At 49.6% G+C, this 15,426-nt stretch overlaps 2 protein-coding genes across 2 annotated transcripts in view; both read left to right on the top strand.

Annotated features, from left to right (window-relative positions):
- The window catches only part of nf1a (neurofibromin 1a), a 252,393-nt gene that overhangs the window by 234,815 nt on the left and 2,152 nt on the right, over positions 1-15,426 (top strand). Inside the window, exon 38 of the mRNA XM_056441181.1 lies at positions 15,362-15,381. Within this exon, the coding sequence (XP_056297156.1) occupies positions 15,362-15,381 (20 nt within the window). The remainder of the gene's footprint in view (positions 1-15,361; positions 15,382-15,426) is intronic.
- Positions 1,106-13,904, top strand: shkbp1 (SH3KBP1 binding protein 1). Its single transcript, XM_056440867.1, has 17 exons — positions 1,106-1,250; positions 2,257-2,310; positions 2,441-2,486; positions 3,068-3,200; positions 3,533-3,613; positions 4,047-4,211; positions 4,585-4,675; positions 5,024-5,214; positions 5,296-5,411; positions 5,484-5,571; positions 5,745-5,861; positions 6,090-6,260; positions 10,767-10,922; positions 11,168-11,264; positions 11,405-11,589; positions 11,674-11,776; positions 12,315-13,904. The coding sequence occupies exons 1-17, from the start codon at positions 1,192-1,194 to the stop codon at positions 12,997-12,999; spliced, it is 2,538 nt and encodes an 845-aa protein (XP_056296842.1). The 5' UTR covers positions 1,106-1,191; the 3' UTR covers positions 13,000-13,904.

The raw sequence follows: 15,426 nt of genomic DNA, 5'->3' as shown, positions 1-15,426 counted from the left end.
TTGACCCTTATTGATCTCTATTGACCCTTATTGATCCCTCTTATCGATCCCTATTGACCCTTATTGATCTCTATTGACCCTTATCGATCCCTATTGACCCTTATTGATCTCTATTGACCCTTATTGATCCCTCTTATCAATCCCTATTGACCGTTATTGATCTCTATTGACCCTCTGTGTGTTACAGCAGAAGAGATGTTGATGCTCTGGTATTCCCCCCCCCCCCCCCCCCCGGCTCTGGAAGAGAATGGGAGGAAGCGTCCAGCTGTGAGGATGAAGATCTGTGAGCAGCAGCGGAGGAAGTGGAGCATCTCTGTTCACCTGGGATCAAACAGCTGCGGAGAAGATCTTTGATCTTTCTTTAGCTTTACGGGGTTCAGATCTTTGATGCTATAAATATGAGACATTCACGGATATTTGTTTTCTATTTTTATGATTCAGACTCAAAATAATCCAACACTCACCGTAGATATCTTTTATAATTTATTTTGTTATTGTCTATTTTACTATATATTGGTATATTTATGTATCTCCACATCTATTTATTTACAAATTAATGTTGATAATCAATAACATTTCACCACATTTAAAGACATGACAAAATAACTAAAGATATAAATAAATGCTGGAATAAATATATCACTTCATTCAAGAAATGTATTAACAAACTTGGATCATTTATTTAAAAAACAATAAATACAAATCAGTTTTTGCCCTTTTTCGTTCTTTTAATTGGTGTATTTATTTCTGATTATTCATGCTCATTTATTTCAAAGAGGCTTTTTTGTGCTGAATTTGATTACATTTGCAGTTTTTCTTTTCCATACGGAAATGGGCTTCCATTAAAGAAATATGTATACATAATATATATTAATAGTATGTTATCATATTATATATTGTTATAAATGTAAATATATATCTATGTATATTTTTAATAATAATAATTTATATCTATATTTTTTCTAATAATAGTAATATCTATGTATAGAGTTGTTTTCCATTGGGAAATGCTCTGGTTGTAGTCCGGTCCAGCGCTCCGCTCCGGGGTTTCCCTCCGCCCCTGATGCTGAGGCCACTACGGGGTTTCCCTCCGCCCCTCCGCCTCCTCGCGACAGGAAGTTGAGATGAAAACAAGAGCGGCTCCCCAATTTAACCCCAAAATGTATTAAAATATAAAGAGTTGTTGTAAAGATGAAGCCCGGCAGCGCGAGGAGCGGTGACATCATCCACCTGAACGTGGGCGGGAAGAGGTGAGAACCGGAAAGAACCGGGAACCGGAGCTTAGGCGGTGTTTTAACGCGTTAATCCTTCTTTACGAGGCTTTAAACACGAGACCCACTCTTTGATAACTAAACGTATCAACAAAGAACCAATAACTCATCAATAACTCCACTTTAGGTCGTTTTATGGCGCGTTTCTTCACTTAGGTTACAACTGTAAGCTAATGCTAACTAGCGTTAGCTCATCCTGTGAGAGACTCATTCTTTTGTCAGGGAGAGAGAGAGAGAGATGAGAGAGGGTGGGAGAGAGAGGGATGAGAGAGGGAGGGAGAGGGTTGAGAGAGAGATGAGAGAGAGAGGTGGGAGAGAGGGAGGGAGAGATGAGGGAGAGAGGGAGGGAGAGAGAGGGGTGAGAGAGAGAGGGATGAGAGAGAGGGTGGGAGGGAGAGGGTTGAGAGAGAGAGGTGGGAGAGAGAGGGTGTGAGGGAGAGGGGTGAGAGAGAGATGAGGAAGAGAGGGAGGGAGAGAGAGGGATGAGAGAGGGTGGGAGGGAGAGGGATGATAGAGGGTGGGAGGGGGAGAGAGGGATGAGAGAGAGAGGGTGGGAGGGAGAGGGTTGAGAGAGGGATGAGAGAGAGGGAGAGGTGGGAGAGAGAGAAGGTGGGAGGGAGAGAGGGGTGAGAGAGGGTTGAGAGAGGGATGAGAGAGAGAGGGAGAGGTGGGAGATAGAGTGATGAGAGAGAGGTGGGAGAGAGAGGGATGAGAGAGGGTTGGAGGGAGAGGGATGAGAGAGGGATGAGAGAGGGAGGGATGAGAGAGGGATGAGAGAGGGAGAGAGAGAGAGGGAGAGGTGGGAGAGAGAGTGATGAGAGAGAGGTGGGAGAGAGAGGGATGAGAGAGGGTTGGAGGGAGAGGGATGAGAGAGGGAGGGATGAGAGAGGGAGAGGGTGAAAGAGGGAGAGAGAGAGAGGGATGAGAGAGAGAGTGCAGTAGTTGAAGAAGAGTGAAGACTGTTTGTTTGTTTGTTTGTTTACAGGTTCAGCACCTCCAGACAGACACTCACCTGGGTTCCTGACTCCTTCTTCTCCAGGTGAACAACACGTTACATTTACACTGTGTTACCATGACGACGGGCAACAGTGACATGAGTGAAACCTATTTCAGGGAACAACAACAACAACAACAAACAAACACAGTGTGATGTTGTTGTTCTGTTTCAGTCTTCTGAGCGGAAGAATCTCAACTCTGAAGGATGAAACCGGAGCTGTGAGTTGAGTGTGTGGGGGGGGGGGGAGTGTGTAATAACTGTGTGTATAATAACTGTGTAATAACTGTGTGTATAATAACTGTGTAATAACTGTGTGTGTAATAACTGTGTAATAACTGTGTGTAATAACTGTGTATAATAACTGTGTAATAACTGTGTGTGTAATAACTGTGTGTGTGTAATAACTGTGTGTAATAACTGTGTGTAATTGTGTGTGTAATTGTGTGTGTAATAACTGTGTGTAATAACTGTGTAATAACTGTGTGTAATAACTGTGTAATAACTGTGTGTAATAACTGTAATAACTGTGTGTAATAACTGTGTGTTTGTAATAACTGTGTAATAACTGTGTGTTTGTAATAACTGTGTAATAACTGTGTGTAATAACTGTAATAACTGTGTGTGTGTAATAACTGTGTGTGTGTGTAATAACTGTGTAATAACTGCGTGTGTGTTTGTGTAATAACTGTGTAATTGTGTGTGTGTATAATAACTGTGTGTGTAATAACTGCGTGTGTGTGTAATAACTGTGTGTAATAACTGTGTGTGTGTAATAACTGTGTGTGTGTGTGTGTGTCAGATCTTCATAGATAGAGATCCTTCTCTTTTCGCTACGATCCTCAACTTCTTGAGGACCAAAGACCTTCAGCCTCGATCCATCAACGTGAACATGCTCATGCACGAGGCCGAGTTCTACGGGATCACCCCGCTGGGTGAGACTCACACACACACACACACAGACACACACACTCTCACACACACACACACAAACACACACACACACACACTCACACACAGAGGCAGGCACACACACACACTCACACACACTCACACAGAGACACACTCACACACACTCACACACAGAGACACACACTCACACACAGAGACACACACAGAGACACACTCACACACACACACACACAGAGACACACTCACACACAGAGACACAGAGACACACACTCACACAGAGACACACACACACAGACACACACTCACACACAGAGACACACTCACACACAGAGACACACTCACACTCTCTCTCCAGTGCGTAAGCTGCAGCTGTGTGACGAGCTGGACCGATCCTCCTGTGGGAACGTTCTGTTCAACGGATACCTGCCTCCACCAGGTACTCCACCCACACACACACCTGTATGTAGCTGCCTCCACCAGGTACTCCACCCACACACACCTGTATGTAGCTGCCTCCACCAGGTACTCCACCCACACACACACCTGTATGTAGCTGCCTCCACCAGGTACTCCACCCACACACACACCTGTATGTAGCTGCCTCCACCAGGTACTCCACCCACACACACACCTGTATGTAGCTGCCTCCACCAGGTACTCCACCCACACACACCTGTATGTAGGTGCCTCCACCAGGTACTCCACCCACACACACACCTGTATGTAGCTGCCTCCACCAGGTACTCCACCCACACAGCTGTACAGCTGGTAAATGTTTCTTTAAAAAAATAATGTTTCTTCCTCCTCCCCCTCCTCCTCTCCTCTCCTCTCCTCTCCTCCCCTCTCCTCCTCCTCCTCCTCTCCTCCAGTGTACCCCGCTAAGCGTCGTAACCGTCACAGCGTGGCGGGCTCTCAGTTCATGGCGTGCCGCGTGGCGTTGGCCGACAGAGCGCCGGTCCGCCGCAGCAACACCATGCCGCCCAACCTGGGGACCGCCGGGGTCCGGACCAGCACCGAGGAGAGGACGCCGGGGGGTGGGCAGCACACACACACACAGAGACACACACACAGAGACACAGAGACACACACACAGAGAGACACACACGCACACACAGAGACACACACACAGAGACACAGAGACACACACACAGAGAGACACACACACAGACACAGAGACACACACACAGAGACACAGAGACACACACACAGAGACACACACACACACAGAGACACACACACAGAGACACACACACACACACACACAGAGACACACACACACACACAGACATGTTAGAATCCTGCCCTATTAATAGCCTCTGATGTGTGTGTGTGTGTGTCTGTGTGTGTGTGTCTCTGTGTGTCTGTGTGTGTCTGTGTGTCTGTGTGTGTGTGTGTGTGTGTGTGCAGGTCAGTTGTCAGACACCGGCATGGTTCGGATCATCTGTGGTCATCACAACTGGATCGCTGTGGCCTACGCACAGTTTGTCGTCTGCTACAGGTAAACACTGAGTCCTCTCCAGGTAGACACTGAGTCCTCTCCAGGTAGACACTGAGTCCTCTCCAGGTAGACACTGAGTCCTCTCCAGGTAAACACTGAGTCCTCTCCAGGTAAACACTGAGTCCTCTCCAGGTAAACACTGAGTCCTCTCCAGGTAGACACTGAGTCCTCTCCAGGTAAACACTGAGTCCTCTCCAGGTAAACACTGAGTCCTCTCCAGGTAAACACTGAGTCCTCTCCAGGTAGACACTGAGTCCTCTCCAGGTAAACACTGAGTCCAGGTAAACACTGAGTCCTCTCCAGGTAAACACTGAGTCCAGGTAAACACCAGTGAACTCCCCCCCTCAGGGTGAAGGAGTCCACCGGGTGGCAGCAGGTGTTCACCTCCCCTCGTCTCGACTGGGTGATCGACCGCGTGGCGCTGAACGCCAAAGTGATGGCCGGCTCGCTGGGCGACAACGACAAGATGGTGGCCGTGGCGTCGGGGACGGAGATCATCCTGTGGGCCATCTGCCCCGACGGCAACGGCAACGAGATCGGTGAGGACGACATGCTCAGGGGGCGGGGCCCCAGGAGGTCCAGGTGACCCACAGGTGACTGACGGGTCTTCCTCCCGGCAGGCGTCTTCAGTCTGAACGTGCCGGTGGAGGCTCTCTTCTTCGTTGGTAACCAGCTGATCGCCACCAGCCACACGGGGAAGGTCGGGGTTTGGAACGCCGTCACCAAACACTGGCAGGTGGGTGGAGCCTCCGCTCCGAGCTCCTGGGTCGTGGAGGTTCTCTGACACCTGGGCGCTCCGTCTCAACAGAACCAGGACGTGGTTCCCATCAGCAGCTACGACACGGCCGGCTCCTTCCTCATCCTGGGCTGCAGCAACGGCTCCATCTACTACATCGGTGAGGCTCAGCAGCAGCTGGGGCGAGGACCCGCTCAGAGCCAGCGCCGACTGTGTGTGTGTGTGTGTGTGTGTGTGTGTGTGTGTGTGTGTGTGTGTGTGTGTGTGTGTGTGTGTGTGTGTGTGTGTGTGTGTGTGTGTGTGTGTGTGTGTGTGTGTGTGTGTGTGTGTCAGATGTGCAGAAGTTTCCTCTGAGGATGAAGGACAACGACCTGCTGGTGACGGAGCTGTACAGAGACCCGACGGAGGACGCCATCACTGCCCTCAGCGTCTACCTCACCCCCAAAACCAGTACGCTAAGACACCGATCACTGCTAGTGCTACTTGTGCTAGTGCTAATAATGCTAATGCTATTACTACTGCTAGTGCTACTTGTGCTAGTGCTAATAATGCTACTAGTGCTAGTCTTAGTACTAGTGCTACTGTTAATGCTACTTCTCGTGCTACTGACTCTACTCCTACTCAAACTGACCACCTGCCGTGTTGAACCTGAGGTTAAAGCTCTGGTCCTGTGATCAGGTGACAGCGGGAACTGGATCGAGATCGCGTATGGGACCAGCGCCGGGTCGGTCCGGGTCATCGTTCAGCACCCAGAGACCGTCGGCTCCGGGCCGCAGCTCTTCCAGACCTTCTCCGTCCACCGCAGCTCCGTCACCAAGATCATGCTGTCGGAGAAACACCTCATCTCAGGTACGATCCTACAGACACCTGGTGTCTCAGGTACGATCCTACACACACCTGGTGTCTGAGGTACGATCCTACACACACCTGGTGTCTGAGGTACGATCCTACAGACACCTGGTGTCTCAGGTACGATCCTACACACACCTGGTGTCTGAGGTACGATCCTACAGACACCTGGTGTCTCAGGTACGATCCGATCCTACACACACCTGGTGTCTGAGGTACGATCCTACACACACCTGGTGTCTCAGGTACGATCCTACAGACACCTGGTGTCTCAGGTACGATCCTACACACACCTGGTGTCTGAGGTACGATCCTACACACACCTGGTGTCTGAGGTACGATCCTACAGACACCTGGTGTCTCAGGTACGATCCTACACACACCTGGTGTCTGAGGTACGATCCTACACACACCTGGTGTCTGAGGTACGATCCTACAGACACCTGGTGTCTCAGGTACGATCCTACACACACCTGGTGTCTGAGGTACGATCCTACAGACACCTGGTGTCTCAGGTACGATCCTACACACACCTGGTGTCTCAGGTACGATCCTACACACACCTGGTGTCTGAGGTACGATCCTACACACACCTGGTGTCTCAGGTACGATCCTACACCTGGTGTCTCAGGTACGATCCTACACACACCTGGTGTCTGAGGTACAATCCTACAGACACCTGGTGTCTCAGGTACGATCCTACACACACCTGGTGTCTCAGGTACGATCCTACACACCTGGTGTCTCAGGTACGATCCTACACACACCTGGTGTCTCAGGTACGATCCTACAGACACCTGGTGTCTCAGGTACGATCCTACAGACACCTGGTGTCTCAGGTACGATCCTACACACACCTGGTGTCTCAGGTACGATCCTACACCTGGTGTCTCAGGTACGATCCTACACACACCTGGTGTCTGAGGTACAATCCTACAGACACCTGGTGTCTGAGGTACGATCCTACAGACACCTGGTGTCTCAGGTACGATCCTACACACACCTGGTGTCTCAGGTACGATCCTACACACACCTGGTGTCTCAGGTACGATCCTACAGACACCTGGTGTCTCAGGTACGATCCTACACACACCTGGTGTCTCAGGTACGATCCTACACACACCTGGTGTCTCAGGTACGATCCTACACACACCTGGTGTCTCAGGTACGATCCTACAGACACCTGGTGTCTGAGGTACGATCCTACAGACACCTGGTGTCTCAGGTACGATCCTACACACACCTGGTGTCTCAGGTACGATCCTACACACACCTGGTGTCTCAGGTACGATCCTACACACACCTGGTGTCTCAGGTACGATCCTACAGACACCTGGTGTCTCAGGTACGATCCTACACACACCTGGTGTCTCAGGTGCGATCCTACACACACCTGGTGTCTCAGGTACGATCCTACAGACACCTGGTGTCTCAGGTGCGATCCCACACACCTGGTGTCTCAGGTACGATCCTACACACACCTGGTGTCTCAGGTACGATCCTACACACACCTGGTGTCTCAGGTACGATCCTACACACACCTGGTGTCTCAGGTACGATCCTACAGACACCTGGTGTCTCAGGTACGATCCTACACACACCTGGTGTCTCAGGTACGATCCTACACCTGGTGTCTCAGGTACGATCCTACACACACCTGGTGTCTCAGGTACGATCCTACAGACACCTGGTGTCTCAGGTACGATCCTACACACACCTGGTGTCTCAGGTACGATCCTACACACACCTGGTGTCTGAGGGCGATCCTACAGACACCTGGTGTCTCAGGTACGATCCTACACACACCTGGTGTCTCAGGTACGATCCTACACACACCTGGTGTCTCAGGTACGATCCTACACACACCTGGTGTCTCAGGTACGATCCTACACACACCTGGTGTCTCAGTGCGATCCTACACACACCTGGTGTCTCAGGTGCGATCCTACAGTCACCTGGTGTCTCAGGTACGATCCTACACACACCTGGTGTCTCAGGTCGATCCACACACACCTGGTGTCTCAGGTACGATCCCACACACACCTGGTGTCTCAGGCACGATCCTACACACCTGGTGTCTCAGGTACGATCCTACACACACCTGGTGTCTGAGGTACGATCCTACAGACACCTGGTGTCTCAGGTACGATCCTACACACACCTGGTGTCTGAGGTACGATCCTACAGACACCTGGTGTCTCAGGTACGATCCTACACACACCTGGTGTCTCAGGTACGATCCTACACACACCTGGTGTCTGAGGTACGATCCTACACACACCTGGTGTCTCAGGTACGATCCTACACCTGGTGTCTCAGGTACGATCCTACACACACCTGGTGTCTGAGGTACAATCCTACAGACACCTGGTGTCTCAGGTACGATCCTACACACACCTGGTGTCTCAGGTACGATCCTACACACACCTGGTGTCTCAGGTACGATCCTACACACACCTGGTGTCTCAGGTACGATCCTACAGACACCTGGTGTCTCAGGTACGATCCTACAGACACCTGGTGTCTCAGGTACGATCCTACACACACCTGGTGTCTCAGGTACGATCCTACACCTGGTGTCTCAGGTACGATCCCACACACACCTGGTGTCTGAGGTACATCCTACAGACACCTGGTGTCTGAGGTACGATCCTACAGACACCTGGTGTCTCAGGTACGATCCTACACACACCTGGTGTCTCAGGTACGATCCTACACACACCTGGTGTCTCAGGTACGATCCTACAGACACCTGGTGTCTCAGGTACGATCCTACACACACCTGGTGTCTCAGGTACGATCCTACACACACCTGGTGTCTCAGGTACGATCCTACACACACCTGGTGTCTGAGGTACGATCCTACAGACACCTGGTGTCTCAGGTACGATCCTACAGACACCTGGTGTCTCAGGTACGATCCTACACACACCTGGTGTCTCAGGTACGCCATCCTACACACACCTGGTGTCTGAGGTACGATCCTACAGACACCTGGTGTCTCAGGTACGATCCTACAGACACCTGGTGTCTCAGGTACGATCCTACAGACACCTGGTGTCTCAGGTACGATCCTACACACACCTGGTGTCTCAGGTACGATCCTACACACACCTGGTGTCTGAGGTACGATCCTACACACACCTGGTGTCTCAGGTACGATCCTACACACACCTGGTGTCTCAGACGATCCACACACCTGGTGTCTCAGTGCGATCCTACACACACCTGGTGTCTCAGGTACGATCCTACAGACACCTGGTGTCTCAGGTACGATCCTACACACACCTGGTGTCTCAGGTACGATCCTACACACACCTGGTGTCTCAGGTACGATCCTACAGACACCTGGTGTCTCAGGCGATCCACACACACCTGGTGTCTCAGGTGCGATCCCACACACACCTGGTGTCTCAGGTACGATCCACACACACCTGGTGTCTCAGGCACGATCCTACACACCTGGTGTCTCAGGTACGATCCTACACACACCTGGTGTCTGAGGTACGATCCTACACACACCTGGTGTCTGAGGTACGATCCTACAGACACCTGGTGTCTCAGGTACGATCCTACAGACACCTGGTGTCTCAGGTACGATCCTACACACACCTGGTGTCTCAGGTACGATCCTACAGACACCTGGTGTCTCAGGTACGATCCCACACACCTGGTGTCTCAGGTACGATCCTACACACACCTGGTGTCTGAGGTACGATCCTACAGACACCTGGTGTCTCAGGTACGATCCTACACACACCTGGTGTCTCAGGTACGATCCTACACACACCTGGTGTCTGAGGTACGATCCTACAGACACCTGGTGTCTCAGGTACGATCCTACACACACCTGGTGTCTGAGTGCGATCCACACACACCTGGTGTCTCAGGTGCGATCCTACACACACCTGGTGTCTGAGGTACGATCCCACACACCTGGTGTCTCAGGTACGATCCCACAGACACCTGGTGTCTCAGGTACGATCCTACACACCTGGTGTCTCAGGTACGATCCTACACACACCTGGTGTCTCAGGTACGATCCCACAGACACCTGGTGTCAGGTACGATCACAGACACCTGGTGTCTCAGAATCCCACACACCTGGTGTCTCAGGTACGATCCTACACACACCTGGTGTCTCAGGTACGATCCTACAGACACCTGGTGTCTCAGGTACGATCCCACACACCTGGTGTCTCAGGTACGATCCTACACCTGGTGTCTGAGGTACGATCCTACAGACACCTGGTGTCTCAGGTACGATCCTACAGACACCTGGTGTCTCAGGTACGATCCTACACACACCTGGTGTCTCAGGTACGATCCTACAGACACCTGGTGTCTCAGGTACGATCCTACAGACACCTGGTGTCTCAGGTACGATCCTACACACACCTGGTGTCTCAGGTACGATCCTACACACACCTGGTGTCTCAGGTACGATCCTACACACACCTGGTGTCTCAGGTACGATCCTACACACACCTGGTGTCTCGTGTTCAGTCTGTGCCGATAACAACCACGTGCGGACGTGGACGGTGACCCGGTTCAGAGGGATGATCTCCACGCAGCCCGGCTCCACGCCGCTCACCTCCTTCAAGATCCTCAGCCTGGACGACGTGGACGGACACGGAGGCTGCAGCGCCGGCACGGAGATAGGTAACGCCCTCAGGGGTCAAAGGTCAAATCATGTTTCCTCCTGAATGTAATATCAACAAATGGCCGATACCGAGTTAAATAACCTCAGAAGAGTTTCTATTAATGTTGTAGTTGTAGTAGTAGTAGCTTTTATTGTCAATTTCTTCACCAGGTATGTTGTGTCCCTGGTTTAAGGCCTAATTATATTCTGGTGGAGGTCACAGGGGTCAGAGGTCACAGAGGGTGACTGTGCTCTGTGGGCTCAGGTCCGTACGGAGAGAGAGACGACCAGCAGGTGTTCATCCAGAGAGTCGTACCAGACACCGATAAACTCTACGTGAGGCTGTCGTCCAACGGGAAGAGGTGTGTGTGTGTGTCTTTGTGTGTGTGTCTTTGTGTGTGTGTGTCTTTGTGTGTGTGTCTTTGTGTGAATCTAGTGTTGATGAGAACAAGAGCAGGAGAGCACAGGTGTTGAACCAGGTGTGTGTGTATGTGTGTGTCAGGGTGTGTGAGGTGCGCTCGGTGGACGGCGCCTCCATCACGGCCTTCATGGTGCACGAGTGCGAGGGCTCGAGCCGCATCGGCTCCCGGCCGCGCCGCTACCTGTTCAGTGGCCACGGCAACGGCAGCATCCAGATGTGGGACCTGACCACCGCCATGGAGATCGCCGGCAAGGTCGACATCAGAGGTCAGTGTGTGTGTGTGTGTGGCGGCTGCGAGCACTGTGATTGGTCAGTGGCGTGACCGGGGCTTCTCATTGGTTGTCTCACAGCGCTGGGCGGGCCCACGGAGGAGGAGCTTCTGGAGCTGCTGGACCAGTGTGACCTGGCTCTGACCCGGACGCCAGACAGCACGCCCAGAGCCTCCACCTGCAGGTAGGCTCCTCCTCCTGCTCCTCCTCCTCCTGCTGCTCCTCCTCCTGTTCCTGCTCCTCCTCCTCCTCCTCCTCCTGCTCCTCCTCCTGCTGCTCTTCCTCCTCCTGCTCCTCCTGCTGCTCCTCCTCCTCCTGCTCCTCCTCCTCCTCCTCCTCCTCCTGCTCCTCCTCCTGCTGCTCCTCCTCCTCCTCCTGCTCCTCCTCCTCCTGCTCCTCCTGCTCTCCTCCTCCTGCCCCGTGCTCCTCCTCCTGCCCCGCTCCTCCTCTCCTCCTCCTGCCCCGCTCCTCCTCTCCTCCTCCTGCTCCTCCTCCTGTTCCTGCTCCTCCTACTCCTCCTCCTCCTGCTGCTCCTGCTCCTCCTCCTGCTGCTCCTCCTCCTCCTGCTGCTCCTCCTCCTCCTGCTGCTACTCCTCCTCCTCCTCCTCCTCCTGCTGCTCCTCCTCCTGCTCCTGCTCCTCCTCCTCCTCTTCCTCCTCCTGCTCCTCCTGCTGCTGCTGTTGTTGTTGTTGGTGAGTCATGTGACTTCCTGTCCCCTCCAGTCTTCACTCCCAGCTCACCGACGTCTTCAGGATGGAGCGTCTCCACTCAGCAGCCGGAGCCCGAGGAGGCGGAGCTTCGGGTTCGTCCGTCTCGCTGTGCGGCAGCCTCCCCCGGCAGGCTCCGCCCCCCGCGCCGCTCGCCAGACCTGCGCGAGACTCCGCCCTCTGCGGGCCGCAGGCCCTCAGCATCCCCGCCTACACCCACGGCTCCGCCCACAACCAGACCTCCAGCCCCCGCCCCCCCAGACACCGGGACCTGGACCGGGACCGGGGGTCTGTGCGGCGGGGCAGCTTCGTGGAGCGCTGCCAGGAGCTCGCCAAGGGGTCGGAGGCGGGCGCCGGCTTCGGGGTCCCGGCGGGGTCGGAGGGCGCGAGGCGGAGCTTAGCGGTGTGCACCGAGCTGGAGGCCCGGTTCGGCCTCAGGACCCCGACCACCTTCTCCGTGTCGCCCGGTGCACGCCACTTCCCCGGGCCGCCGCCGCCGCCGCCCTCGTCTCCGCCTCACCGCAGGGCGACGCCCACTCCCCCAACGAGCCCGTCGCGGTCCGGTGCGCCGGCCGCCACGCCGCCTCTTGAAGACGGGCCGGCCGCCGCCGAGGGCCCCGAGGGCCCCGAGGGCCCCGAAGGCCCCCCAACGGGACCGCCCACCAGCCCCAAAGCACACATGAACGAGACCAGCTTCTGATTGGCTGTGAGGCTGAGACGGCCTCTGATTGGCTCTCGGGTTCTCCATCATTTAGATCAGCTGCAGTGAAATAGAACAAAGTACATTCTGAGGTACATGTTGTACTTTTATCATCCGTCCGCTTCAGTTACTTCACAGATTAGTCATCGACTAATAATTACAGATGTAGAAAGAGGTATGATGTCATCATATACAACATATGAACGATGTGGTATTACTGCTTCCTGTGTTGGAGGAGGACGTCGATGACGTCATCCATGATGTCATCGACGGCTTCACCTGAACGGTCTTCTTCTTCTTCTTCGTGGCTTTGTAGAACCAACAGGAAGTGCATTTTTTGTATTATTTTCAAAACAAAACAAATTTTGTATCAAATCTTTATTTTTTTTAATTTGTGACCGTTGAGTTCTCGCTGATCTTTACAGAGCCGACCCTGAACGCACCGCCGTCGCAGCCAATCGGGCTTCAGATCTTTAATTTACAGGCTCCATCCTTTATGATTATTTACTGAAAAGATCTTCAATTAATTTTAACTCATTACAGGAAAAATATTTCATGAACTTTGATTATTTTATGTTTAATTGTATTATTATTATTATTATTTCACGTTTCAGTTTTTTATGTTTTTTTTTCTGACGAAGTTAATACAACAAAAACATAAACAAATGGTTCTAGATAATAAGGATACATTAAACCACCAGCAGTGTATAAATATATATATAATATATATTATTCTGCATAATGAGTTATTTACTTTTTGTACTTTTAATTAAAATGTTGAATGCAGTACTTTTTACTCTGTATAGTATAATTACTACTTTTATGAAGTAAAACAGTATTATTATAATAATTATATATTTAATTAGAATTTGACAAATTTTTATGAAAACCTTTCAGAACATAAGATCAAACGATTCTTTGTGTTTTGTATTAAACTTTCATTTAGTACTTTTTTATTTAATGTTTGTTTATATTTGAGGTTTAACATTTTATATTTAAAATGTATAATTTAGTTTATTTTAACAATTACTTTTTGAATAAACTGACTTATTTTCTCTATAAAGTATTTTTGTTTTCTGACCCAAATATTAAATGTATATATATATACACGTATACATATATACGTGTATATATATACAGGACTGTCTCAGAAAATTAGAATAGAAAACTCTAAAATCCTATCTCATAAAATTTTAATATTTCCTCAGACCAAGTAAAAGATTTATAACAGCTGAGTGTTTGTCAAGGCTCAGGAAACCCTTGCAGGTGTTTGAGTTAATTAGACAATTCAAGTGATTTGTTTAATCATGATATTCTAATATTTAGAGATAGGATTATACACGTATATGTGTATATATATACACATACTGTATATATGTATATATATATACAGATACACATATATATGTGTGTATATATATATGTGTATATATACACATATATGTGTGTATATATATACACATATATGTATATACACATATATGTGTGTGTATATACACACATATATATGTATATATACATGTATGTATATATATGTGTGTATATATACACATATATATACACATATATGTGTATATATACATACTGTATATATATGTGTGTATATATACACATATATGTATACATGTATACATACACACATATATATATATGTGTGTATGTATATATATATCTGTGTATGTAAATATATATACACATAGTATATATATACACTACCGTTCAAAAGTTTGGGATCACTTAGAAATGACTATTTTTCAAAGTAAAGCACTGTTTTTTCTATAAAGATCACATTAATCATAAATACCCTCTATACATTGTTAATGTGGTAAATGACTCTTCTAGGTGAAACGTCTGGTTTCTAATGAAATATCTCCAGAGGTGTATAGAGGCCCATTTCATCATCACTCCAGTGTTCTGATGGTACATTGTGTTTGCTAATCGCCTTAGAAGACTAATGTCTGATTAGAAAACCCTTGTGCAATTATGTTAGCACAGCTGAAAACAGTTATGCTGGTGATATAAACTATACAACTGGCCTTCCTTTGAGCTTGAAGTTTGTAGAACAAAATTAATATTTCAAATAATCATTATTTCTAACCTTGTCAATGTCTTGACTATATTTTATATTCATTTGATAAATAAAAGTGTGATTTTTCATGGAAGACACAAAATTGTCTGGGTGATCCCAAACTTTTGAACGGTAGTGTATATATATATATATATCTGTGTGTATGTATATATATATACATACACACAGATATATGTGGTTGTATAGAAGTCTGCTTCATGTGTTAAAGCTGCATTCTCTCTCCTGACCACCAGGGGGCTCCTCTGGTTGTATAGAAGTCTTGAATTGACTACACAAACCCAGAAGTACACAAAGTATCTGAAACCGAACATAATACTCTACAATTGTGAAGTAGTCGT

This window comes from Pseudoliparis swirei, chromosome 20 (genome assembly GCF_029220125.1).
Source record: "Pseudoliparis swirei isolate HS2019 ecotype Mariana Trench chromosome 20, NWPU_hadal_v1, whole genome shotgun sequence".
Taxonomy (NCBI): domain Eukaryota; kingdom Metazoa; phylum Chordata; class Actinopteri; order Perciformes; family Liparidae; genus Pseudoliparis; species Pseudoliparis swirei.
Note: the sequence above shows the minus strand (reverse complement) of the source record. Positions and strands in the feature narration are given on the sequence as shown.

Bases quoted from the DNA above. Each gene is read 5' to 3' on its own strand.
- shkbp1 (XM_056440867.1), top strand. From the start codon at position 1,192: ATGAAGCCCGGCAGCGCGAGGAGCGGTGACATCATCCACCTGAACGTG. The intron at 5,862-6,089 runs GTACGCTAAGAC...TCCTGTGATCAG, and splicing joins CTACCTCACCCCCAAAACCA to GTGACAGCGGGAACTGGATC. The intron at 11,777-12,314 runs GTAGGCTCCTCC...TGTCCCCTCCAG, and splicing joins CCCAGAGCCTCCACCTGCAG to TCTTCACTCCCAGCTCACCG.